Here is a 26,328-nt window from a genome sequence, read left to right as displayed (position 1 = left end):
GACAGGTTAAAGAAACATCTAGCTTTTCTAAACCAAATTACCACTAAATGTCAGTTCTATATTTGAATAACAGAGGTGATCAACTTGCATCCAAATTGAACTTTTGAGTCTGTGAAAGTTTCAGTTTAAGCTTTTAGTTTGGATTAATCAGAAAAAAGGAGGATTCAAGCTACTATGAGACTTCCAGTGACTAGTTTCTTCCTTTTTTAGTTCAGAAAAAGAGCGGCCAAAAGAAATCCTCCCCTTTATTATAGGTCTGAAAAATATCAGAAATTACTATATGTAACCAAATGCCAAAGGATTGCCCCCGAGCAGTTAGCTCTCACTGCCACCCCAGGCCCTGCGGGCCCTGGAAGGCAGTGGGCCCTAGGCTCTCCCGAGTTTCAGGAGCGGAGAGATCTCCTGTGACCTCGCTGATGGCCTGTGGGCACGGCCTGAGGCCGCAGCCCGGCCCAGCTACTCTCTGTGCTGGGCGTCGGCCGCGCCAGGCCCCGAGAGCCGCCTCCTCCCCGGGGCCGCGGCGAGGGCCTCGGACCGAGGGTGCTGCTGTTTTGCAGCAACGTCTCCGGGAAGCGGCGGGGCGCCGCCGGACAGCGCCGGAGCGCAGCGCAGTGCCCATGTTCTGGAGACGGCGCAGATATATGCGGCGGCGGGGCCAGGAAGCCCCCCGCCGCGGCAGCCCCTTCCTCGCAGAGGGCGATCCCGGAAGCGAGCTCAGCGAGCGCTCTCCCAGCCCACCTCGGGACACCCCGGGTTTCTGTGGCGTGGGGCACCCTGGCGGCGGGGCGGGGGGCGAGGGTAACCCTTACCTGCGGGAGCGGTGGGAGACGGGATTCCCGCGCGGAAGAGGGCAGGGCGGATGAGGAATCTCTCCACCGCCTCACGCCGCAGCCGGTCTTCCCCGACGAGATGCTCCTTGTTTTGGTCCGCCCGACCAATCAGACGCAGCGGCTGGATTCTACGGAAGCCGGGATGGGCCCTTCGTGGCGGTAACAGGACTCTCCCCTGCCGACCATAACGCATTGCGCAGGGTGCACCACCACCTGGTCCTCCTGCGGCTTTAACGCCTCTGACATGGAAACACCATTGCAGTTCCAGCCGGGCTTCTGCTCCGAGCAGCAGCAGCAGAGCCCATGCCTCCAGTGCAACAACTGCACCTACTATGGGGCCGCTGCAGTAGCAGCGGGGGATAACCTACCCTCGCTGCTCTGCACTTCTTCGTCCCTCTCGGGCGCCTTCAGGACTCACTCCTCGCCGCTCTTCACCTCCGCCTCCTCCCGGCAGGGCAGCCAGTTGAACGTCAGCGAGCTTACCCCCTCCAGCCATGCCGGCTCGTCCAGGCAGCCCCACCAGTACCCCCAGTACCACCAGTGCCATAGCCTGCAGCAGCAGGCAGACAGTCCCAGCAGCAGTGTCAGCAGCGGCAGCACCCACCATCACCACTACCAGCAGCGTCGGGAGAGAAATCCCTTCGCCGAAATAGCCATGAGCAGCTGCAGGTACAACGGCGGCATCATGCGGCCGCTCAGCAACCTGAGCTCATCCCGCAGGAACCTGCACGAGCTTGACTCCGAGTCTCAGCCGCTCCAGCCGCCGCTCGCCAGCCCCATAGCCGCTGCCCCGGAGATCGTGGTCTCCAAGCCCGAGCAAAACAACTCCAACAACCTGGCGCTCTACGGCTCCGGCGGCACGAACAACGGCGGGGGCAAGTCCAGCAAGAAGAACCAGAACATCGGCTACAAGCTGGGGCACCGCCGGGCGCTCTTCGAGAAGCGCAAGCGCCTCAGCGACTACGCGCTCATCTTCGGCATGTTCGGCATCGTAGTCATGGTGATCGAGACAGAGCTGTCCTGGGGCGCCTACACGAAGGTACCTGCCACGCCGTCGGACCGCCCTCCTCTCGCTCTCGGCGCCGTCGACGCAGCACGACCCACGCCCCTCCACCCCGTCCCGTGCCCCTGCTGCGGGCTCTTGTGCCCGCCCCAGCCCGCGGGCGAGGCCGGCTCGCGGGAAGGCGGCTCCGCAGCCAGCTGCACTCTCTTGTCAGCCGTTCAAATCCGTGCGGTCTAGCCGCCCCACGCCGCCTTCCTCGCGGAAAGGCGGCTGCCGCCCGGCCCCGATGTCACTTCGTTTCTCTTAGAGCCCGGCGCTGCGGGACTGTTCGGCCCTCGCCCGGCCCTTCCGTGAGGGGTCGTCCATCGTCCTGAGGAGAGGTGCCCTGAACCCCCGGCACCGCCGTGTGGGGCCCACTGGTCCTCCGCCCTGAGACGAGATGCTCCCCCCGCCGCGGTTCCGCAACCGTGAGGCGAGGTGTCACCCTCCCCCGGCCCCGACACCGTAAGGCGAGGCGACCCTCCCCCTCCCCTCCCAGTCTGGGCTCCGCTGCTCGCGGGAACGGTCCCGTGCGTGTGGGTCTCTGACGGACAGTGGTGTCTTTCTGTTGCAGGAGTCTCTGTATTCCCTCGCTCTGAAATGCCTTATTAGCCTCTCCACGATTATCCTGCTTGGGCTCATTATTGTATACCATGCAAGGGAAATTCAGGTAATGTTTCACTTTATGAATTGCTAAGTGTTTATATAACTGTGGTTGCAGAGTCAGTTTTTCAAAGGCTTTATTGTGGTAAGTACTTTGCACTTCCTGCTGATTCAGAAAACAAAAATAATCACTTAGTGCTTCCTGAAGTTCAGTGAACATATTTCATCCCTGGAGAGAAATAAGATGGACACATTCGTGCTAGGAAGCATTGCCTGTTAGGGACTGTTGCCTGCGATTATGCTAGTAGGATCACTTAGTTCTGAGGTTATATCACACTTTCTCTATGACATACCTGCTGTCTTCTGTAGCAGATGTAGGGCAACAGTCTTTTATTTCCCAGTGACTAAATGTCATGCTGTGCATTTTCTCTGGATAGCAGGGCTAATTATTAGGAAAGGGGCATCAGCAACTTTTAGGTATGTAATCTTCACTGTGCTGTTTCAGGTACTAGCATACACTAGAAGAATAAAAAGAGGGGGAAACCTTATGTGTGATTTTTTTTATTTAATGCCATAGAAATTACAGCCACTAGGAAATGTGACAGAGGAAACCTGTCAAGACAGGTAGGGCTAAAGGTAGGGGGAATTTAATGATCAAAGCTATAGAGTAAGTAAAAATACTGTCACATGTTGTGGTGGGTTGACTTGGCTGGATGCCAGGTGCCCACCAAGCCACTTTATCACTCCCCTCCTCCGTGGGACAGGGAGGGGAGAAAAGAAGATGGAAAAAACCGCGTGGGTCAAGATAAAGGCAGTTTAATAAAGCAAAAGCAAAGGCTGCATGTGGAAGCAAAGGAAAACCAAAGATTTATTCTCTACTTGCCATCAGCAGGCGATGTCCAGCCGCTTCCTGGGAAGCAGGGCTTCAGTACGCATAGCGGTTGCTCCAGAAGACAAACGTCATTAAAAACCTGAATGCCCCCCCCACTCCTCCTCTTTTCTCTTAGCTTTTATTGCTGAGCTGACATCATGTGGTATGGAATATCCCTTTGGCCAGTTTGAGTCAGCTGTCCTGGCTGTGTCCCCTCCCAAGATCTTGCCCACCCCCAGCCTACTGGTGGTGGTGGAATGTTGGAGAGACAGCCTTGATGCTGCGTGAGCACTGCTCAGCAGTAGCCAAAACATTGGTGTGTTATCAACACCTTTCTAGCACCTTATCAACACCTTTCTACCAATACAGCACTCTGAGGGCTGCTATGGGGAAAATTAACTCCCATCTCAGCCAGACCCAATACACATGTCCTGTCCCAGGTACTTAGTTCTAATTTCAGTTGTCAATGTTTTTTTATCAAGAAATTACAATTTGACGTTTCAGTTGAATTGAAACATATGAGAGAGTTTTCAAAGTTTTGAAGTGAAGAATACCTTATTTGTAGATACGTTGGTGGTTTTGCTATGTCTAATTAGAGATACCTTGGACTACAAGCCGAAATGACAGTTTTTAAGGGCAAGAACATCTTTTTCAGCAGTACCAATTGACAAAAAAGAAAAATTAAGAATTTTATGGTACCCTTCTTCTATGCTGTAGTTCTAATATGAAAGGGCACCATAGTCTCCTACTTAGACTACTGTTTTGCCTTACTGAAGACTCTTTGCCAAATGGGATCCTGTCCTGCAGTCCTTACATATGAAAAACACTATTTCTGCCTCAGAACCTAGTTTCTTTGCATTAATATCAAAGGTGGGCAGCTGTTTAACATTATTGAACTCAATAAACAAGTGTCTGGTGACAGAGTATCACTATAAACTATTGGAATACTGATGAAGAGGTTTCTTTATTTGTGTAAAAATAAATAAATGTAGCTGCTGCAATGTGGGAGCCTTGTTCTCTAGTGTACCTTGCTATAAGTGGTGCTTGAGGCACTAAGAACAAAGCTGAAAAAAACAAGCTCTGTAAGTATTTGAATTATTCTATGTATTTTCAAGAAACTTTGAATAGAAAACAATACACAAGATAACCAAATAGTTATAGGTTTCTCTATGCATAAGCTTACAGTAGGTAGTTACTCCAACATCTGCATAATTTTTTTTCAGCTAATTAGACACACATTTTCATTCTTTCAGAGATTTGTTATGGATCAGAAAAAACAATCTTTTAAAAAACTTCAGTTGTATTTCTGATTTTTTTTTTTTAATTGATCATTTTAAAGAACTCCTTCATGTGTGAGACTACATGGAAGGAATTGTGCAATCATGTGACTTAAGGTTAATGTAGTTTTCAACACTGCCTGGCAGTATAGAATACAAGCATACCTGTTTGTAAATCAGTAATACTTTATGTTTTTGTCTGAGAAACACTGTAGGCTGCAGTACTCATGTCAGAGCCTGGAGTAAGCTGCAGCTCCAAGGGGCTCTGTCATTCATCTTGAAAATGAAAGGGAAGTTTTGTTTTCAAGGACACTATTGGAAGGAAAGGCCATTGTACCACCCTTAGCTGTTAGATATCTGATAGGTTTTTAATTTAGGCACAGTATGTTTATATACGCACACTTGACTTTTTAAAAAATAAGATGAAAACCATACAGAGAAATATTTACATACATCTATGGTGCTAAATTTATGTTACACCTTAAATCTGAAAACAAGAAGTATCTTTAAAATACTTTAGCTTAGAGATGTACAGAACCTACTCCAAGTGAAAGAAAATACTGCGTAAGCCTGATAATGTAACGATTTTAAAATAGTCTTTGACTGTTTTCTGAAGGAATACTTGCCTTTACTTCAGGCAAATATCCTGCTATGTGCAGTGGAATATTTCTTGAATCAGGTCTGTAGAATCATGACCACAGATGGTTGATTGTGTCCTGGAGCACCAGCTGTTTGCTGATCTTGTTCAAATTTGATCATTTCTTTCTTATTCTTCTCTGAAAGGTACTTAGACTTTATCAGTAAGTATAGTGTAAATTTGCAGGTATTCATCAAGACAATAAATTTTGTTGTACAGAACAGAATGGCAATGTATTTTGCTTGCAGTGTGGTATGTTTCATAGTCTGATAGAAGCAAACCTACCTGAAAGAAAAGTAGATTTTCCTGCAAAACATGAACTAAAATATGTTGGGAAATAAGATGAAAGTTTAGCAATTAGTAGCGCTTGCAGATTTAATATTTAGAAGCACCTGGTGACATAAAATGTCTGCTAACCAAAATCATCTGCTGCTTTTTTTCAGTATGTGCCCTTGATTTCTTGGTAGGAAGTCTGAACAGCCATGCTGCAAGCAACTCTATGGTAGTGCCTAACAGTATAGTAGGTGACTGTAGTCTGTCCATTTAAATGATCTTGTTCTGTTTTGAAAACAGTCAGCTCATCAGTTAAACCAAACTGTGATTTTGCTTGTCCCAGACCTGCTGAACATCCTATTTTAAGGGAGTTGGAAGGGAGATTTAAGAAGACTCATAGGGATTCTTCATCAGGATATTATATGGATGTGAGATAAATGGGCTTTTTCTTTTCCTTTCCTTTTTTGTTTTCTTCTTCTTTTTTAGTTTATAAGCAGTAGAGGAACAGGAGCACCTTCAGTATATAAGGGGGGGGGGTGTCCTCCGCCTCCTTTTCAGCACCGCAGACAGCTCCGCACGTTTCGCATTATCCGGGGCGCCCTTGGCTGGGCTGGGCCTGGCCCAGAGCAATCTGTGCTGTGGGGAGGGCGGCTGCCAGCCTCCCCAGCTTCCCTCCCGCAGCACAGCCAGGTGAGTTCTCCTGCTGCCTGACGGCACATGCATAATTTTGGACATATTTTAGCCTTGCATTCTAAACCTATTAGCAAAACAGATTCATTTTAATATTCTATGAAACAGCTCTGCATTTGACAGACCAAAGTCTCCAGAAAGGCATAGCTGCAGTATTTAGACAAAAATAGCTGTTTGGCTGCTGTGCAGTTTTGTGAAATATTGGAAATGTTAAAATGCTTTCTTCAAATAGGTTTTCAGTGATTGCAGTGTATTAGTTATTCTGTATTATTAGCTATTAGTGTTGTTATTAGTATTATATTGTTATTAGTCAAATAATAAGTCTTAATGTTAAGACTATAATAACAATCAAATTAAACCAGGTAGTTTTAAATTATAATTCTTAGCCTACATTATCATTTCAAGAAAAGAGGATAAAAACACAAACAATGCTCCCTCCCTCTCCCAGGAAAGAAGCCAGATGAACAACAGTAATGATGATGGAGCCAAGTATGGTGACAACCCCAAATCTGTGTATTCTCCTTTTGGTTCATTGTTGTCATGCTTGTAATGTTGTTAAAAAGATCACACTTGGGAGATTATGAAATATTCATTACTCGCTCTCTAAACTTGTGTGGTTGTTGATTCGGTTTGGAAGACCAGTAGGAAAAATATAACTCATTGTTATCCCAGCCTAGAACAGGTATTTCTCTGACTACTGTTCCAGTTGAGAAATACACTTTCAAAGAGGTGGGGAAGAGCTAAGAAGATAGTATCATCTGATTATCATAATAGGTTACAACATATAAATTGCCCACTTCATGCATAAACAGTTTGTTACTTCATGATAGGTAATTAAAATAGCAGCATACAACATGATTAAAATTGTTGTTTCTAGACAACTTATCATTCCATTCCATGCTTCCCTAATGCAATTTGGTGTTAGATTAATAATCAGGTGGAAGTTAAGAAACTTTTTTATAACAGTTCTCATGGTAAAGCTGCATTATTTTTTTTTTCTACTTTTACTGAGAAAGTAGACCTCTCTGTCTCTCTCTTGTACTGCTGGAGATAGGAATGCTTTTTAAATGTACAGTTCCTGAAGTTTTACTGGCACTTCCTTATATTACTCAAAGCAAAGGATTAAAAACAAAATTCTCTAAGGTTGCTAATAAGATGTCTTTAATCCCCTTTCTTGGGTATTCTGTCACAGCCTGGTATTTCTTGAAAGATGGCTGTCATAGGGTAGGAGGACTATGTCCACTGGGATACTTTTGCTTTGGTGCTGGACTACTTAGGGTATCCCTTCTGTAAATAAACGTTGCCCTTCTATTGCCTTTCTTGAATAACGATAACCTGTGTTCTCCTGGACTGAATCTGAACCTCTTCTCCCTCTTCCCTTGATACAGATGCTCTCACTCATACAGAAGAATGAAAATTGTTGATATTTGGCAGAAATTAATAGAAATCTTGAAATAGAAAATAGAAATCTTGTTGACCTAGGAAAAGTTACAGGTGCCCAGTGTCTCTGAAAAGCAGCACTGTAATGCATAAGACAGAAGGCAGGATAGAAAATCCTTTAGCATTGGTCAAGCATCTAATGAAGAGTGACTGAAAGGATCTGAGGCCTTTTGCATTGAAATTAAATGTAGAAGATGCTTGTTTCCAACAGCCTCCCTTAGGATATTGGAGGAGGTTGTATCTAATGGTCAGGCCACTGAATGGTTGGCCTGACAATACCTAGCATTGTCCATTCGAATCCACCCTTGTTCTGAGCTTTTTTTAGTGAAGCTGATAGAAGTTTATCTGGACATCGGGTTTATCTTTCCTTAAAAATGCGTTCTTGAGTCTAGAGTCACAGGTGTACTCCTTTGGCAGAATGAATAAATTAGCTCATTTTATCTAGCTTCAGATTCAGTATTTCTTCCTTTAACTTCTGTTTCCCCTATTCCCTTGGAAAAATATTGCCAATTTCTTCAGTGAATATATCCTTTTTGAATTGGTTCTAGTTTTCCCAGTAGTAATGAAGCTGATCTTCCCTGAAGAGAAGTAAGGCTTCTCTCACATTGGGAACAGTGGCTGATGACAGCCGTGTTGGGAGATGGCAGTTCTTCATGCAGTGATCCGTAGAACAAACTAATTTTTGTGATGAATGAAGAAAAACAAATCCTAAATCAAGAACCGTAAAATGATCATTTAAAATTAACTACATAAAAATACTGAAATGTCAATAGTTCTCCTCAGTGAATTTTGCTTCCACAAGAATATTGTAGAATTAGAGTTACTTTATTTCTGAGATACTTGAAATGGGGAAAAATATGACAGAGAGCACTAAGTTTCTTACAAGATGCATTCTAAAATTAGTTCTGTATAAAAGTACTGATATTTTGTGGGAAGATGGATACCACAACTCTGGATGTGGGAAACGTTCTGGCAAATATAAGATAACAAGGCTTTCATGTAGTTTTGTGGAAAACATTATTCTTTGCCTTCTGTGCTTTGCATGCAGAAGGTGTTTGATGCCTCATGGCTTTATATAAGACTTAAACTTACTAACTTCTCTGCTCTGTGGCACCGTATTCAGGATGTAGAGTCCTCAGGAATTCCTATAGGCTCCCCAAGATTGAAGACAGGCCTTTGGATAATTTATAGACCATTTGATTATATGCCTTCTGATGATGGAAGAAGGTGTTTTTCATCCCCCAGTTAGGGAAAGGCTTGAGATGTCTATCTCCAACCACCATATGATTTTCAATCATTTGTACTTAACACCTTCTTCCTCTCTGAGGACTATAATGCTGTTTTTAGTTGCATAAGTGATATTCTGGGGACTAGAAGGTATAGAAAAATGCTTGGTCAAAAATTTGGTGGAACAGCAGCCACAGAGGCTATATTTTGCTAGTCTGTGTCATAGTTCCATCAGTTCTTTTATAAGGGTAAAGCGACTCCGGTATTTAACCATTTAAAATTTGTTTTTTTAAATTAAACAATTGCCACAATGCCTTTGTGAGTACAGTTGATTTGCCTTCTGCAAGGAATGCCTCAAGGAGTACAGCTGATGCTACTTTATCATTGTTTATCGCTTCCTTTTTATTCCTTATAGCAGAGCAGCGATACTGTTTTCACATTTGTTCTTCTACCGGGATTGTAAAGGAACTGGCCAATTTCCTTGTACTTTGCATTCACCAACATCCTCAAACAGCCTGCTAGGAATTTGTTTTGATATACTAATGATTTACAAAATTAATTTCTCTTCTTTTAAGTAGCTTCAGGGAGTCTCTGATCTAAGCTGTCATTGTGTGCAATCTGTCTACTCTGAATTTGTTTCTCTTTTTCTAACCTGGTGTTATATGAATTTAACACAAATTTTTATGTAAATACACAACCACCCATTAGTATCTATGATGTACTGTCTATTTTTATATTTATACTGTGTGGTGTTAGAAACATCAAATTTATTTATAGTTTAAGATTCATGTCTTATTTTTACATATTACCTGTTGGAAATGCATTATATAATTTCAGGTGAAAATAACTTTTTTTAATTTGTCTTACAGAGTGCAGGCTTAGTAAAGGTAGATGGTAGTTCTGTATTTGAAGAAGCTTTACAGAACATTGATGAAGAACTTAAAACAGGTTACGATGTTAGATTAATAATTAATAAGAAATTTGAAAGCTATGAGCAGGCATAACATCTTTGACCTTGACTGGAGTTTGGCCTTCTGCATAGGCTGCAGGACTCAATTTTATAGGAAAAGTTTGTTCTCTTTTTATTACTAGCATCATTCCCCATTCAAATGGGGAGTAGTATCTTAAAATGAATGCATGGTTATTATAACAGAATTGAGTGAAAGCAGCTGAGAGGGGGTGAGTGTGTGTATATATGTAGATATATAAAAATATATTTAAAAATATACACACTCACACCTCCTCCTTAAATCATGCTGTTCAGCTGTTCTTTCTCTCCTTCATTCATTTTCCCTCCTTGCTTTCTGAATAGTAAATGTACGCATCCAAGCAAGCAGGAACATACAAATACCACTGCATTTTCCAAATTAAAAATTAACAATTGCATTTAGTAGGTTGCATAATTGCAAGCATATAAAATGTACATGAAATCCTGTACTAATTTCTATCTATTTTCAGTACATCCCAATTGACTTGTTATCCACAGCCTATTTTGTTCCAGAATGTTTGATATTCCTGTATTTCATGGACTGAATTTAGAGACATGGATTTGTATGGAAATTTACCTCATAAATATGATTTTGAAATGTTTCTATTTTTTTAAATGGGAATATTTGTACTGCATCTGTGGTCCTCTGTGGCTTCTGGTGCTTTCTAACATCTGTGTTTTTACCTCCTAAATCCCATTATGTGACAGCCGAAGACATTGTCACTTTCAAATATTATTTTTCTTAGAAGCAATTGGCTTAGCCAAAGTCAAGGGAAGTTGATAAGGATTTTCTGTGCCTGCAAGCATAACCCATTCCACTTAGCACTACTGAGAAACTTCTTTCTTTGTAGCATATTGGTGCTGGAGCATGTCCAAAGAAGGGCAGCAAAGCTGGTGAGGGGGCTGGAGCACAAGTCTTATGAGGAGCGGCTGAGGGAACTGGGGTTGTTTAGTCTGGAGAAGAGGAGGCTGAGGATATTAGGAAAAATTTCTTTACCGAGAGGGTGGTCAAGCATTGGAACAGGCTGCCCAGGGAGATGGTGGAGTCGCCATCTCTGGAAGTGTTCAAAAAACGTGTGGATGTGGTGCTTCAAGACATGGTTTAGGGAACATGGTGGCGCTGGATTAATGGTTGGACTTGATGATCTTGAAGGTCCTTTCCAACCTTAGTGATTCTGTGATTCTGTGATATTAGGATTTCTTCTGCTGACAACTGAATATGTTCTTAAGTATGTGTTTTTTAAAAAGTGATTAAATGTAATTTTCTTTTATGACATTTGTAAGATCAAATTTTGATGTCTAAGTTTAACTCAACATTCTTCTCATCTTTTGAATCGAATCAATACTTAAGGTATCATTTTTCTTGAATTGCCTTTTTGCATATAGTATTCATATTGAAATCTGTGAAGGCGGTAGGTAAAAAGGGAGGACAAAAGACCATTGCTTTTTCCAGCATATTCTGCAACTTTAAAAGAGATTTTAAAACACCACTGATTTAACATGTAATTGATATGTATCTGAGAACTGAAATGGTCATGTCAGTCATTTATTCTTTTCTTCAGAAAACCACGCAACATTTGAGGGATTTGATATTATCTATCTCATATTCGGTTAAACTGGTTACTATTCATCTATATTCTGGGTGCTCCAAATACCTGGACTTCTTTATAACTGTTTTACCATTTGTGTGATCTGACTGGCAGCATTTATAGGCTAATTGCAAGAATCAAATGCACTTGAGCCTCGTTGTATTTTGAAATTTTGGCCTTTTATATCAAATAGTACATTTGCTAAGTGCAAACCAACTGTCTTTTGTTAATAGATAGATTTGCCTTCCTACCAGTATGAATTTCATTTTTATATCTAGCATACAAAGTCTTCAGAAAGACCACAGGCAAAATAAAGTGTATGTGCTCATGTTGCATACATTGAATTCACTGAGTGTGTTTCTTTAGCTTAATTCAACACTATGTTTCTTTGGCTTTAAAAGTATTGCAGTGGAGGCAAGAACTATACCTAAGATAAAGAGAAGGAACATGAAGGAGCAAAAAACAGGTCCAAAAATAAAAGAACTTGGCTTGGGTTTTTTTGGTTTGTTTCTTTCTTACTGTGGTTAACTCACTCTTTCTTTTAGTGTCACCCCAACTACAGTAAAGTTAACTTATTGTTATCACTTTCTTAAACCAAGAACTGGAGCAATTTTCTGGAAGACAAACTGAATGCATTGGGAAGAAGATGTAGAATGTGTTTTTGGATCTCTAAAGGATATATACAGAGAGTTCAGGCTTGCATTTCTAAACTTTTGAAGGATGGAAAGGGGGGAAAAAGCAATGCAGATGAGGAATTGCTTGTTTGGCCCTGTATATGGTGTGTAGCATGCTGGAAATACTTTTCTTATGTTCAGAAGGACATTCTTTATGTATTTCACCTTCTTACCCCCTAAATTACTTCTAAGTTTTTGAATAATCTAATTTTAAAAATCCTGCAAAAGTTTTTCATTTCCGATTACGTATTTACTGAGCAGCCTTGTCTAGATTCAGACTAGAAGTGAAGTAGTGTGAAGGTCTTCTCCTGTTGCTGAGATTGTATGTTCTTTGTCATTATGGATTATTTTCCTTTTTTTAAAAGATACCTTGCATATTATTGTGGTTTAACCCAGCAGGCAGCTAAACACCACACAGCCATTCGCTCACTGCCCCCCCTCCCTGGCAGGATGGGGGAGAGAATTGGGGGGAAAATAAAAAGGTAAAATTTGTGGGTTGAAATAAAGACAGTTAAATAGGACAGAAAAGGGAGGGGGAAAAATAATAATGATAAAAGGATATACAAAACAAGTGATGCACAATGCAATTGCTCACCACCTGCCGACTGATGCCCAGCCCCCTTCCGAGCAGCGGCCCTCCCCGGCCAACTCCCCCAGTTTATATACTGAGCATGACGTTGTATGTATAGCAGTGATGACATACAGTGTTATATAGCAATTAATATCATATAGTTCAAATCATCGGCTATTTTCCTCCAAAATCAAATCCCCTTGAGGTACACATCATAGAATATTTGGGTTGGAAGGGACCTTTAAAGGTCAGCTAGTCCAACCCCCCTGCAATAAGCAGGGACATCTTCAACTAGATCGGGTTGCTCAGAGCCCCGTCCAACCTGACCTCAAATGTTTCCAGGGATGGGGAATCTACCAGCTCTCTGGGCAACCTGTGCCAGTGTTTCACCACCCTCATTGTGAAAAATTTCTTCCTTATGTCTAGTCTAGGGATCTTCATCGTGCAGTGGCAGGGCTGGGCAGCATGAATTGGGAGCCTGACGTGCAGCTGACTCTGCTGGGACCTCCTTTCCCACTTTATTGTTATTCTAGCATGCCCTAATCAAACTCTCTCTCTCTCTGCCATTGCTTACGTTAGAGACGAAAAATGAACCATCCTGGGGTTCATATATCATATGGGGATTCCGTTGTCCCTCCTTCTGCAGGTGGCAAGTGTGAGAACTGCTGTCAACTTCAGTGCCTCTGTGAAGCCCACGCTGGCTGAGTCTCAGCTGAGCTGGGTATCTGCTCCTAGGCACAAAAACAGCGCGAACCCAGAAGCTGTGGTAGGAAGGCAATTTTGTTACCACTTGCTCCTTAAATTATTAAAAGGATACCCTCTTTCTCTTGTGTATATATTTCTGAGATAAAATGGCTCTGGAGTAGGCTGTGAGGGATGATGTGGATGAGAGAAAGGGACATCTTATGTCTCTTGACCTTGCTGTGAATGAGCTGGTGCTCTCTGTCAGATGTGCTGTGAGGCACAGAACATATTTGTGACTGCTACTTGCACAGAAAGTATGTGGCATAGCAGGGCCCTGAAGCTCAACTTCCTGATCACCCTAATTCTTGAACTTCTTTTTAAGAAGATGCCCTCCCTCTGGCCTGCCCTGCTCCCTCACTGGAGGCAGTAGGACAAGCCCTGGTTGGTGAGGCCCATGCCCTGCTGGCCCGGGGATTCCCCCTCTGTGACCCCCAGGGAGCTGTTGGCCCTTGCAGTGCCCTGAAATTACTGATCAGCCTCATCCAGACTTCATTTTGCTGTAGCACACTGTATTGGGTTTATGTGACAAGGTTGGGGAAGGGGGGTGATGCAGGGGTGGCCTCTGTGAGAAGGCAGCCAGGGGCTGCCCCGTGCCAGACACAGGCGGTTCCAGCTGGCTTGGCAACAGACCAACTGCTGGCCAAAGCTGAGCCAGTCAGCGAAGCTGGTGGTGCCTCTGTGAAAACATATTTAAGAAAGGGCAAAACGCTGCATGGCAATGTGAGGAGTGATGGGAAAAAAGTGTGAGAAACAATCCTGCAAACACCAAGGTCAGAGAAGAAGGAGAAGGAGGAGGTGCTCCAGGCACTGGAGCAGAGATTCCCCTGCAGCCCGTGGAAGAGACCATGGTGGAACATGTATTCCCTGCAGCTTGTGGAGGACCCATGCTGGAGCAGGCTTATACTGAAGGACTGCAGGCCCTGGAGAGGACCCACACTGGAGCAGGGGAAAAGTGTGAGGAGTGATTCAAAGAAATCCAAACGTAAGAAATTTAAACTCAATAACATCAAAGTGTTATTAAGCAGACATCTTTATTGCAGCGCTGGACGCATGGGGGATATCTCCTCCTAACATGCATGTGTTGAAACAAAAGTTCATCCTTTATATACCTTAAAGACATGAATATTCACACATTTTCCAAGAAATCTCCGCCTCCTTGCTTATCTACTACATTTACATAATGCTGGCATTGCAAAACTATGCTACGCATGCGCGGGGGTCTCGGGTGGTCGTTGGTGGTCGTTTGGGGAGTTAGCCCCCTACTCCTTTTTCCCTTTTATGGTCACGGGTCTCTTGAGGATAGTTTCTTCTCCTTGGATGTTTGCCCCTTCTGTTGTCCAGCCAAGCGGTTCCTTCTTATCATCCTTGTTAGAGCATTCCTGCTAGGATGTTTCTATTCTCAGGGTTAAGATATCTTCTCTGTTCTCTTTAATCTCTCAGTCCTTGCTCTTAACTCTTCTTTGTTTTAATTTTCATGAGACCTGCTTTAGTCGTGATTAACCGTTTACACCTGGTTACAATGTTAGCATTGAGGCAAATACAGCCTAAGGACTGTGAGAGTAGGCCGTTAAACATAATCACATAGTTATTAGGCTAAAGAATTCTATACTGAAGGCAAACTAATCATGTAATCAATAACCTTCCATATATTAAGAAGTTTGCAAAACTTACAGTTGATTAGTGACACATGCTAAAACCTTATAATTGTTTTAGATCCTTGTTTCATTCCCCCCTTCTCTATTATCCTTGCGAATTCTTTTGCAATCCCTCATAACATACCATTATCATTTGTCCATCGATTGAAATACCTCCCTGTTGCGACTTCATGTTTGATCTTACTCTTTTTCCACGTAACATAATTGTCCGCATTCTTCTGACAACACCACATTGAACATCGCATCATACAAGAAGTACATAAAACAAGTAAGCTATCAACTATGAGTACAAACAGCTCTTTGATCCATTTAAAATTTGGTAACCGAGGGGTTATTTTGTTCCAGACTTCTTCAAATCTCCAAGAGGTGTCATCTAAAGTCATTCTTATCATGACCTACTCTGTAGTGGGGGTTATTAAATAGAGAGATGTTAACCAGAACTGGAACTCCTATTAGAGATAATGTTTGGCTAGAATCTCTAGGCATTTGCAATCACTCTTGTTTAGAATTACCTAATATTGTTATATATTTCTGTAGATTATTTTCACCTAACTGGGTGAGATCTTCCCCTTGGTATTGGGATTGGTACAGCCTCCCAAACAAAATTTCAAATGGACTTAAATTCTCTTTAATTCTTGGTTTTACCCTGATTCGTAATAGGGCTAGTGGGAGAGCTTGGTACCAATGTAGATTCGCTTCTTGACTGATTTTAGCTAACTGTTGCTGTTGTTTAATTAAGTGATTCATTTTCTCAACTTGTCCACTTGCCTGTGGCCAATATGGGGTGCGTAGTTGTCTGTTTGTTCCTTAAATTTTACTAACTTGTTGCACTATTTGCGCACAAAAATGAGTACCCCTATCAGAAGATATTACTACTGGTACTCCAAATCTAGGAATGATCTCGTTTAAAAGTACTCTTGTCACTTCCCTAGCCTTATTAGTCCTACAAGGAAAAGCCCCTGGCCAGCCCGAAAAGGTATCTGTTAATACTAACAAATACCAAAACCCCTCTTTTCTTGGGAGTTCAGAAAAGTCTATTTGCCAATTTTGACCTGGAACTTTCCCTTTATCAATACTTCCAAATTTTACATTATTTTCTACCTTTGGATTATTCTTTAAGCCTATTTCACATTTATTAACCATGGTTTTTACAGTTTAAAACAAATTCCTGGCTATTATCTGTTTCATAAGGGAATTATACAAGGCTTCAGTTCTCCAATGAGTCTCGTCGTGTTCTGCTTTTACCAGTTTCCATAATATTCTACAGGGAACTATTATTTTGTTACCTTTTAATTTCTCCCAGCCTGATGATTCAACTTCTGCTTCCAAATCTTTAATTAATCTAAGATACTTCTCACCATAATTGACCAAGTCTGGTAGTGGTAAAGCTCTTTCAGGAATCAAACTTAATACCTCACCTTGTTCTGCAGCTCTTTTTGCCTCATAATCTGCCGATTTATTCCCCCCTTCCTGAGCGGTGTTACCCTTTTGGTGCCCCTTGCAGTGCATAAGTGCAACCACCGAAGGTGATTGTACCGCATCCAAAAGCCTTAGGATCATGTCAGCATGCTTATTATGTTTTCCTTGGGCCGTCAAAAGTTCCTGTTCCTTCCCCATGGGCATGAACTGCATACACCAAAGGCATATTTTGAATTCACAGAATCACAGAATCACTAGGTTGGAAAGGACCTTCAAGATCAAGTCCAACCATTAATCCAGTGCCACCATGTCCCCTAAACCATGTCCTGAAGTGCCACATCCACATGTTTTTTGAACACTTCCAGAGATGGCGACTCCACCACCTCCCTGGGCAGCCTGTTCCAATGCCTGACCACCCTCTCGGTGAAGAAATTTTTCCTAATATCCAATCTAAACCTCCCCTGGCGCAACTTGAGGCCATTTCCTCTTGTCCTGTCACTAGTTACTTGGGAGAAGAGGCCAACACCCTCGTCGCCACAACCCCCTTTCAGGTAGTTGTAGAGAGCGATAAGGTCTCCCCTCAGCCTCCTCTTCTCCAGACTGAACAACCCCAGTTCCCTCAGCCGCTCCTCATAAGACTTGTGCTCCAGGTATTCACTCGCAGTCCTTCAACAAGCTCTAATGCTCCTACTAAAGCAATTAATTCGGCTCTTTGTGCAGATGTACCCTTAGGGAGTGACTTTGCTTCCACCACTTGGTCTGTGGTGGTCACGGCATACCCCGCCATTCGAGCTCCATCCTTTACAAAACTACTCCTGTCGGTGTACCAAGTGTGTTCAGCTTCCTTCAGCGGCTCCTCCTTCAAGTCACGCCTGCTTGCATACACGGTCTCGATGGTTTCTATGCAGTCATGCACAACAGTCTCCATTTCCTGCTTATCACTGTAGAAAAGAAGCAGGGTTTATAACAGTAGATGTGACAATTTCTACGTCATCCTGTTCCATCAGGACTGCTTGATATTTCAGGAACCTTGATGGCGAGAGCTAATGTCCTCCTTTTTGTTCCAAAACGGAAGTTACAGCATGGGAAGCGTGCACAATCATCTTTTGCCCCAAAGTGAATGTTCAGGCTTCTTGAATAATCAAAACAACGGCGGCCACTGCCCGAAGGCGTCCTGGCCATCCTTTTCTGACTTCATCCAATTGTTTGGTAAGGTATGCTGCTGCTCGCTTATGAGGACCCAGCCTCTGGGCTAGAATTCCCAAAGCCACTCCTTGCCTTTCATAGGAGAACAGCCAGAAGGGCTTTGTTATATCAGGCAGGCCCAGAGTTGGAGCCCTCATTAGCTCCAATTTCAGTTCTTTGAATGCCCTCTTGGCTTCATCAGCCCATATTAATTGCATCTGGCTATTTTTTAGTAGTTCATACAGATGTTTAACCGGAAATCCATAATTATAGATCCATAACCGGCACCAACCTGTCATTCCCAAAAAGATTCGAAGCTCTTTTACCATGGTCGGTTCTGGAGTCCTGCAAATAGCTTCTTTTCAGTCATGCCTGAGCTGCCTCTGTCCCTTAGGAATCACAAATCCCAGGTATATTACTTCTTTCTTCAAGATCTGGGCATCTCTGTAATGAGACTCGGTAACCACCAGGGGAAAAGTGTGAGGAGGAAGGCATGTCGGATAGGAACTGTTACAGATTATACTAGTAAGCTGTTCAGCTAATGGAAAGTTTTCTGAAAGGTTAGGATGTTATCGCTGTCATAACATCCACCAACAAGAGACTGAAGAGGGTGGGGTTTTTTGTCTTCCTAGGTGGCTGTTGTTCAGAGACTGGCTGGGCATTGTCCTGCTTGTGGGAGGTGGTGAGTGATTGTTTTTGCATGGCTTGTTATGGGTTTTTTTCTTTCTTTTTCCTTCACTTATTCAACTGTCTGTATCTCAGTCCACAAGTTTTCTTGCTTTTGCTCTTCCTATTCTCTCCCCCATCCTGCTGTGGGGATGAGGGAAGCGAGCAAGTGGCTGTGTGTGGGCTTAGCTGCTGGCCAGGGTCAACCTACCCCACATTCACCCTGGCAACTTGTGTCACTTATTTATATGCTCTAATTGGAATCCCACCACTGCTGGAGCTGTGCTGATTTCTAAGACTTTGTGATACCATTCCACAATAGTGGAGGAAGGAGAAGAAATACCAAATAATTATTCCACACTGTGGTGGGTTGACCTTGGCTGGACGCCAGGTGCCACTAAGCCGCTCTATCATTCCCCTCCTCAGCAGGACGGGGGGGGGGGGGGGAGAAATTAGGATGGAAAAAATAACCAAACACGTGGGTCAAGATAAAGGCAGTTTAATAAAGCAAAAGCAAAGGCTGTGCACAGAAGCAAAGGAAAACCAAAGATTTCTTCTCTACTTCCCATCAGCAGGCAATGTTCAGCCACTTCCTGGGAAGCAGGGCTTCAGTACATGTAGCGGTTGCTCCGGAAGACACTCCTCCTTCCTTTCTCTTAGTTTTTATTGCTGAGCTGACATCATGTGGTATGGAGTATCCCTTTGGCCAGTTTGGGTCAGCTGTCCTGGCTATGTCCCCTCCCAAGATCTTGCCCACTCCCAGCCTACTGGGGGGGGGGGAATGTTGGAGAGACAGCCTTGATGCTGTGGGAGCACTGCTCAGCAGTAGCCAAAACATTGGTGTGTTATCAACACCTTTCTAGCTACAAATACAAAGCAGAGCACTATGAGGGCTGCTATGGGGAAAATGAACTCCATCTCAGCCAGACCCAATACACACACAGACAGCACAATTGCATATTAGGAGGAGGCATGCTTTACAATTTCTACTTCTGATTTCTTACTCTTCCACTAATCTGCACGTTCCTCTGCTCCTCCAGTGCATCACCAATGAAAATGCAGATTTGCTCTAGATCAAAACCATCATGCATTATAAGGGAAATTTAGGATAAGCAAAAGATAAGGACACTGGATTGACAGCTCTAAAATTCTGACCAAGATTTTCAAAATGAGGATTGCCTTAGTTCATGGGGATGGAGCTTAAGAAATAACAAAAGAGAATTGCTGCATGCCTTTCCTCCAGTAAAGGGGCCCTCCTCAAGGGATGGAGTTTTTTCGGGCTTTTTTTCCCTAACAAAATTTTTATTACTATTAAGCATGTTGAAAATACTGGATGGGACCACAGAACAGCTGGGAAAACCATTTCTTCCCCTAATTCACTTATCCATCCTTTCTGGGTGTCTTTACAGCACTTGGAGATCACCCAAACTTAACGACTTCCTTTCTTGTCCCTGCTTTTTTTTTTTCTTCTCATTATCAGTGGATGCTGCCACCTACAAGGAATGTCTTGCCTAGATAATTGCATCAGCTTGAATACTATTTTGCACAGCCATTGCAGGCGCTCAGCAGGTGACTATTGCCTCATTCTTAATCTAACTACCTTTTTATTAGTATTATTCTCACAATTTGGTGCAATTTTGTAAGAGAACTTTACCTCAGTACAATTACTGATATCATAATACATGCAATATTTCTATTTCAGCCTATGCAAATCAGAGAGGGACTTGGGGGGGGTCAAGTGTGTGACCTTACTTTTAACTTTACAGAATCCAATATTTGAAGAATTTTGACCCATTAAGCCCAGTGAGACAGTGTTACATCTAAATATAAGATCATACCTTGTAAAGTTGGCAGTGTGCAAGTTGAAGATGTTAGCAGTACTTTTCATCTCCATAAAATATATGTAATTTCTGATTCATGTAGCAACTGATTCTAAACAATTAAATTTTATTTGCCCATATTTAGAAAATATTTTTTCCATTGATACTTTATCATCAGTGCTTTCATTTTACCATCAGAACATAGTTACCATGGATTTACATTGGCATTGCTGTAGTTGGAAAAGTCATTCTAGCTTGCTTAATAACATGATCCCTTATTAAACTGTAAAACGTGAAAGGTGGACTTTCCTTTTATCAGATGACAGATGTATGATGTGTATAGTTGCTTTCAAATCTTAAATGCACTGTATATAAGGTTCTTACACCTATAGTCAGTAGCCCTCCCAATTCAAAACGTGTGAAGTGTAAGGTTGCTTCATTGTTTGTGTTTATTGGGGGCTTTTTAATTTGTTTCTACAGTTCTGATTCTCTGAAAGACTACAAATTCTACAGAACATTGAAATTCCATGTCACAAGAGTCCATCTGCTTGTTGTTGTCACCATCATACCTAAAGCCCTTTGGATACATTCATATTACATACTAATGCCAATTTATGTTGTGGCCCCATTTGTAGAAATCATATCTCTGAGAAGTTTGCAAAATTCATATACTTACAGAATAAATGGAAGCAGGGGAAGAGATGAAAGCTCATGTCCAGTTTTATGTCACCTGCAGTACCACGTTCTACTTGACACGCACTTAATTGTATTTGTGTGGTTGGTTTTTCAATTTATGAGATTGCTCACTCGGGGAAATAAGTTTGGGACAGAGGAATGGGACTGTGACTGAAGGAAGAGCATCTCACTTCTCCCTTCCTAGCTAAGTTGATCTGCAGCACCTCTTCTCCACTCTGCTCCCCTCCCTTCCCCTTTTGACATATTGTCCTGCATATAACGGTCTCCTTCACCCCCTTCCTTACTACAGAGGTTATAGGGCACTTACTTTTATGGTGACTGACAGCACCTCCAGTTCAGACGATGGAAGACAGGGAAGAATTATGCTGCTCTTCAACTGTTGTCAAAGTAGGTAGTTATTAAAGCAATCTGTACTTCAAGCTGGCTCTGCTTTGATAAGTTCAGCAACCGAACAACTATTTGAAGTGATATCCCTTTCATGTGTAACTAATGAGTACAATGGTGGGGAAGCCAGGCAAATATGGGAAAAAAATGAGGTATTTCCATTTATATGTGGAGAAGAGAAGAGAGGGAAGTTTCAGAAGGATATAGATGATTTCTCACTAGCTTCTGCGTAAGACAGATGACTGAGGTTGGAGAGAGCAGAGATTCCTCGGCAGCCCATGATGAAGACCATGGTGAGGCAGGCTGTCCCCCTGCAGCCCATGGAGGTCCACGGTGGAGCAGATATCCACCTGCAGCCCATGGAGGACCCCACGCCGGAGCAAGGGGATGCCCAAAGGAGGCTGTGACCCCATGGGAGGCCCGTGCTGGAGCAAGCTCCTGGCAGGATCTGTGGACCTGTGGAGGGAGGAGCCCACGTTGGAGCAGGTTTGCTGACACAACTTGTGACCCCATGGAGGACCCACGCTGGGGCAGTCTGTTCTTGAAGGATGGTACCCCTGGAAAGGACCCAGGCTGGAGCAGTGTGTGAAGAACTGCAGCCTGTGGGAAGGACCCACATTGGAGAAGTTCGTGGAGGACCGTGTCCCGTGGGAGGGACCCCACGCTGGAGCAGGGGAAGAGTGTGAGGAGTCCTCCCCCTGAGGAGGAAGGAGCGGCAGAAACAACATGTGATGAACTGACCGCAACCCCTGTCCCCCATCCCCCTGTGCCACTTGGGGGGAGGAGGTAGAAAATCGGGAGTGAAGTTGAGTCTGGGAAGAAGGGAGGGGTGGGGATAAGGTGTTTTAAGATTTGGTTTTAGTTCTCATTATCCTACTCTGATTTTGATTGGCAATAAATTAAATTAATTTCCCCAAGTTGAGTCTGTTTTGCCTGTGACAGTAATTGCTGAATGATCTCTCCCTGTCCTTATCTTAGACTCACAAGCTTCTCGTTATATTTTCTCTCCTCTGTCCAGTTGAGGAGGGGGAGTGATAAAGCGGCTTTGGTGGGTACCTGGCATCTAGCCAAGGCCAACCCACCACAGTCCTTTTTGGTGCCCAATGTGGAGCATAAGGAATTTGAGATAAGGACAGTAATTGGAAGAGGTAACGGGCAAAACATGGACTGAACAATGTTAGAGAACGGAATGATCATGGGGGATTTCAGTTGTTAAAATTGTGGTGAAGGGACGAGGGATGGATTGTGTGTGTAAACTGTCCACTGGTTTGGTGTTGTGGTGATGTTGTTTTGATTTTGGTGTGGGGAATTCTTTTTTGTTGATGTAAGTGAAGTTTGTGAAGGTTGTTAAGATTGTGTGATGAACGTGGATTCTGATGATCATAGAATATTTGGGTTGGAAGGGACCTTTAAAGGTCATCTAGTCCAACCCCCCTGCAATGAGCAGGGACATCTGCAACTAGATCAGGTTGCTCAGAGCCCCGTCCAACCTGACCTTGAATGTCTCCAGGGATGGGGCATCTACCACCTCTCTGGGCAACCTCTGCCAGTGTTTCACCACCCTCATTGTGGTGAAAAATTTCTTCCTTATATCTAGTCTAAATCTACCCTATTTTAGTTTAAAACCGTTACCCCTTGTCCTATCACAACAGGCCCTGCTAAAAAGTCTGTCCCCATCTCTCTTAGAAGCCCCCTTTAAGTACTGGAAGGCTGCAATAAGGTCTCCCCGGAGCCTTCTCTTCTCCAGGCTGAACAACCCAACTCTCTCACCCTGTCCTCACAGGAGAGGTGTTCCATCCCTCTGATCATTTTTGTGGCCCTCCACTGGACCCTCTCCAACAGGTCCATGTCTTTCCTGCGCTGAGGGCTCCAGAGCTGGATGCAGTACTCCAGGTGGGGTCTCACCAGAGCAGAGTAGAGGGGCAGAATCACCTCCCTCGACCTCCTGGCCACGCTTCTTTTGATGCAGCCCAGGACATGGTTGGCCTTCTGGGAAGGGACCTTATTAGGTACTGTTAATTACTAATACTGAGGTAAATTGCAAGGGCCTGCTAACTGGATCCATGCTTCCTAAAGTAAAAGGGTCACGCCACTTTCTATACCAATGTTCTTAAGGCTGTATTTTATTGCCAGAGTTATGCTTTTGCATAGCAAACTTTTCACTGATGCATCATCTAGAAGCATTGGAGCGTTAAATAAGATAAACTTCAATTCCCGTTTTGTTATGAAGACTTTAATGACAATATGTCCAGGAACTGTACTGTTGTTTTTTAGTATCTCATTATGGATAATGAGGTACACATTGGACTTCCCCATCCTTCCGCATCACCCTCCAAGTGCACCCAGGTCCTTGAGCAAAAGCAGTCCCACGAATGGGTTTGCTTTTGCCCGAGGCAGGAATAACCCAGACTGTTATCCCTACTCTCTACTAGTGACAAATATTGTTCAATTAAGTATTTAGTAAATCTTCAGGAACAACATTTACTAAACAGTGTGAAGTGTTTTATTACTTCTGTTCCTGGGTGGTAAACTGAAGGCTTTGATTCTGCAAGGACCTACATACATGTGCATTTAACTTTCGGCTACTAATAGACCTCACCTGGCTGCCTAGGCTACTCTGGTGCTTGCAGGCCTCTGCTTTTCATTTTTGTTTTTTTGAAGGTGTGACTACAGTTCATTTAGACATGGTCAACCTATCTTTAAAACACCTAGTTCAGGCATTGCTAGTAGTTGCGGTACAGTTGAACTGATTTTTCCACTATGAGTTATCTTTTAGAGTCTTTATCAGAGAATCATAGACTCATTTAGGTTGGAAAGGACCTTTAAGATCATCGAGTCCAACCGTTAACCTAACACTGCCAAGTCCACCGCTAAACCGCGTCCCTAAGCACCACATCTACACGTCTTTTAAATACCTCCAGGGATGGTGACTCCACAACTTCCCTGGGCAGCCTGTTTCAATGCTTGACAACCCTTTTGGTGAAGAAATTTTTCCTAATCTCCAATCTAAACCTCCCCTGGTGCAACTTGAGGCCGTTTCCTCTCGTTCTATCGCCTGCTACTTGGGAGAAGAGACTGACACCCACCTCACTACAACATCCTTTCAGGTAGATGTAGGGAGCGATAAGGTCTCCCCTGAGCCTCCTTTTCTCCAGATGTCCTGGTTTCAGCTGGGATAGAGTTAATTTTCTTCATGGAAGCTAGTGTGAGGCTGTGTTTTGGATTTGGGATGAGAAAAATGCTGATAACGTACTGATGTTTTCAGTTGTTGTTAAGCAGTCAAGGACTGTCCAGCTTTTCATGCTGGCCTGCCAGCAAGAAGGCAGGGGGTACACGGGAAGCTGGGAGGGGACACAGCCAGGACAGCTGCCCCAGGCTGGCCAAAGGGATATTCCATACCGTATGATGTCATGCTCGGTATATAAAGTTGGGACGAAGAAGGAGGGGAGAGGGGGACGTTCGGAGTTCTGGCGTCTGTCTTCCCAACTAACCATTACGCATGATGGAGCCCTGCTTCCCTAGAGATGGCTGAACACCTGCCTGCCGATGGGAAGTAGCGAATGAATTTGTTGCTTTGCTCTGCTTGCGTGCGCGGCTTTTGCTTTACCCATTAAACTGTCTTTATCTCAGCCCGTGAGTTTTCTCACTTTTACTCTTCTGATTCTCTCCCCTGTCCCACTGTGGGGGAGTGAGCGAGCGGCTGCGTGGGGCTTAGTTGCTGGCTGGGCTTAAACCACGACACCAGGCTAAACAACCGCAGTTCCCTCAGGCGCTCCTCATAAGACTTGTGCTCTAGCCCCTTCACCAGCGTCGTTGCCCTTCTTTGGATGTGCTCCAGCACCTCAATGTCTGTCTTGTAGTGAGGGGTCCAAAACTGAACACAGTATTCCAGGTGCGGCCTCACCATTGCTGAGTACAGGGGGACAATCACTTCCCTAGTCCTGCTGGCCACACTATTTCTGATACCAACCAGGATGCTGTTGGCCTTCTTGGCCACCTGGGCACGCTGCCGGCTCATATTCAGCCGGCTGTCGACCAATACCCCTACGTCCTTTATGTAGTTTCTTGGATGGTTTTGCAGCCTGTGTTGGTCTATATTGGTACATGAAGTTTGAAGAAAGCTTGAATAATTCTACTGAAACTATAATCTCTCCAGTCTGAAGCCTTGATGTGCTCTAAAGATGTCTTAATGTTGTACTGCAGTAAGTATTTTCAATTTGTAATTTAGATTTCCATCCTCAAAATCCTTTCTTAAATTCTTCTTAATTCTATGAACTTTGAATAAACAATTGATTTTGAAGGGATGAGGTATAACTTGGCACAGAGTTTTGTTTTATCAAAAATGACAATTAATCAGAAATATGAAAAAATCTTAGTAAATAATATGTGGAAATTCCGTTTCATACACAGTTTTTAAAATAGTACACAAAAACATTCTTTTTGGCTTAACCAAATTGACATTCACTTAGTAGTGACTTAGTAATGTCATTTGCTGAAATGGCATATTTATTTTGGTTTTAGTGGTCATTAACAGCTCTGAAAACGATGGTATTATTTTGAAATGGAATTGTAACAAGGTTTGTTAATGGCATACTAAAGTTAACCTTATATTTTATCATTTCAGTTATTCATGGTGGACAATGGAGCAGATGACTGGAGAATAGCCATGACTTATGAGCGTATTTTCTTTATCTGCTTGGAAATACTTGTATGTGCTATACATCCCATACCTGGGAGCTATACATTCATATGGACAGCCCGGCTTGCCTTTTCTTACACTCCATCCACAACAACAGCTGATGTGGATATTATTTTATCTATACCAATGTTCTTAAGGCTGTATCTTATTGCCAGAGTTATGCTTTTGCATAGCAAACTTTTCACTGATGCATCATCTAGAAGCATTGGAGCGTTAAATAAGATAAACTTCAATACCCGTTTTGTTATGAAGACTTTAATGACAATATGTCCAGGAACTGTACTGTTGGTTTTTAGTATCTCATTATGGATAATTGCTGCGTGGACTGTCCGAGCTTGTGAAAGGTAA

The 26,328-nt window shown here is 43.3% G+C and overlaps 1 protein-coding gene across 1 annotated transcript; it reads left to right on the top strand.

Annotated features, from left to right (window-relative positions):
* Nucleotides 1-909: 909 nt before the first annotated feature.
* Nucleotides 910-26,328, top strand: LOC309415178 (small conductance calcium-activated potassium channel protein 2-like; the record flags this gene model as incomplete). Its single annotated transcript, XM_082012619.1, is given in 4 exon segments — nt 910-990; nt 994-1,869; nt 2,447-2,542; nt 25,906-26,328. Coding segments are annotated over 4 exon segments (1,476 nt in total).

The sequence above is a fragment of the Phaethon aethereus genome, assembly GCF_964289735.1.
Source record: "Phaethon aethereus genome assembly, chromosome: W".
Lineage (NCBI taxonomy): Eukaryota > Metazoa > Chordata > Aves > Phaethontiformes > Phaethontidae > Phaethon > Phaethon aethereus.
This window is presented reverse-complemented; position numbering and strand designations above follow the sequence as displayed.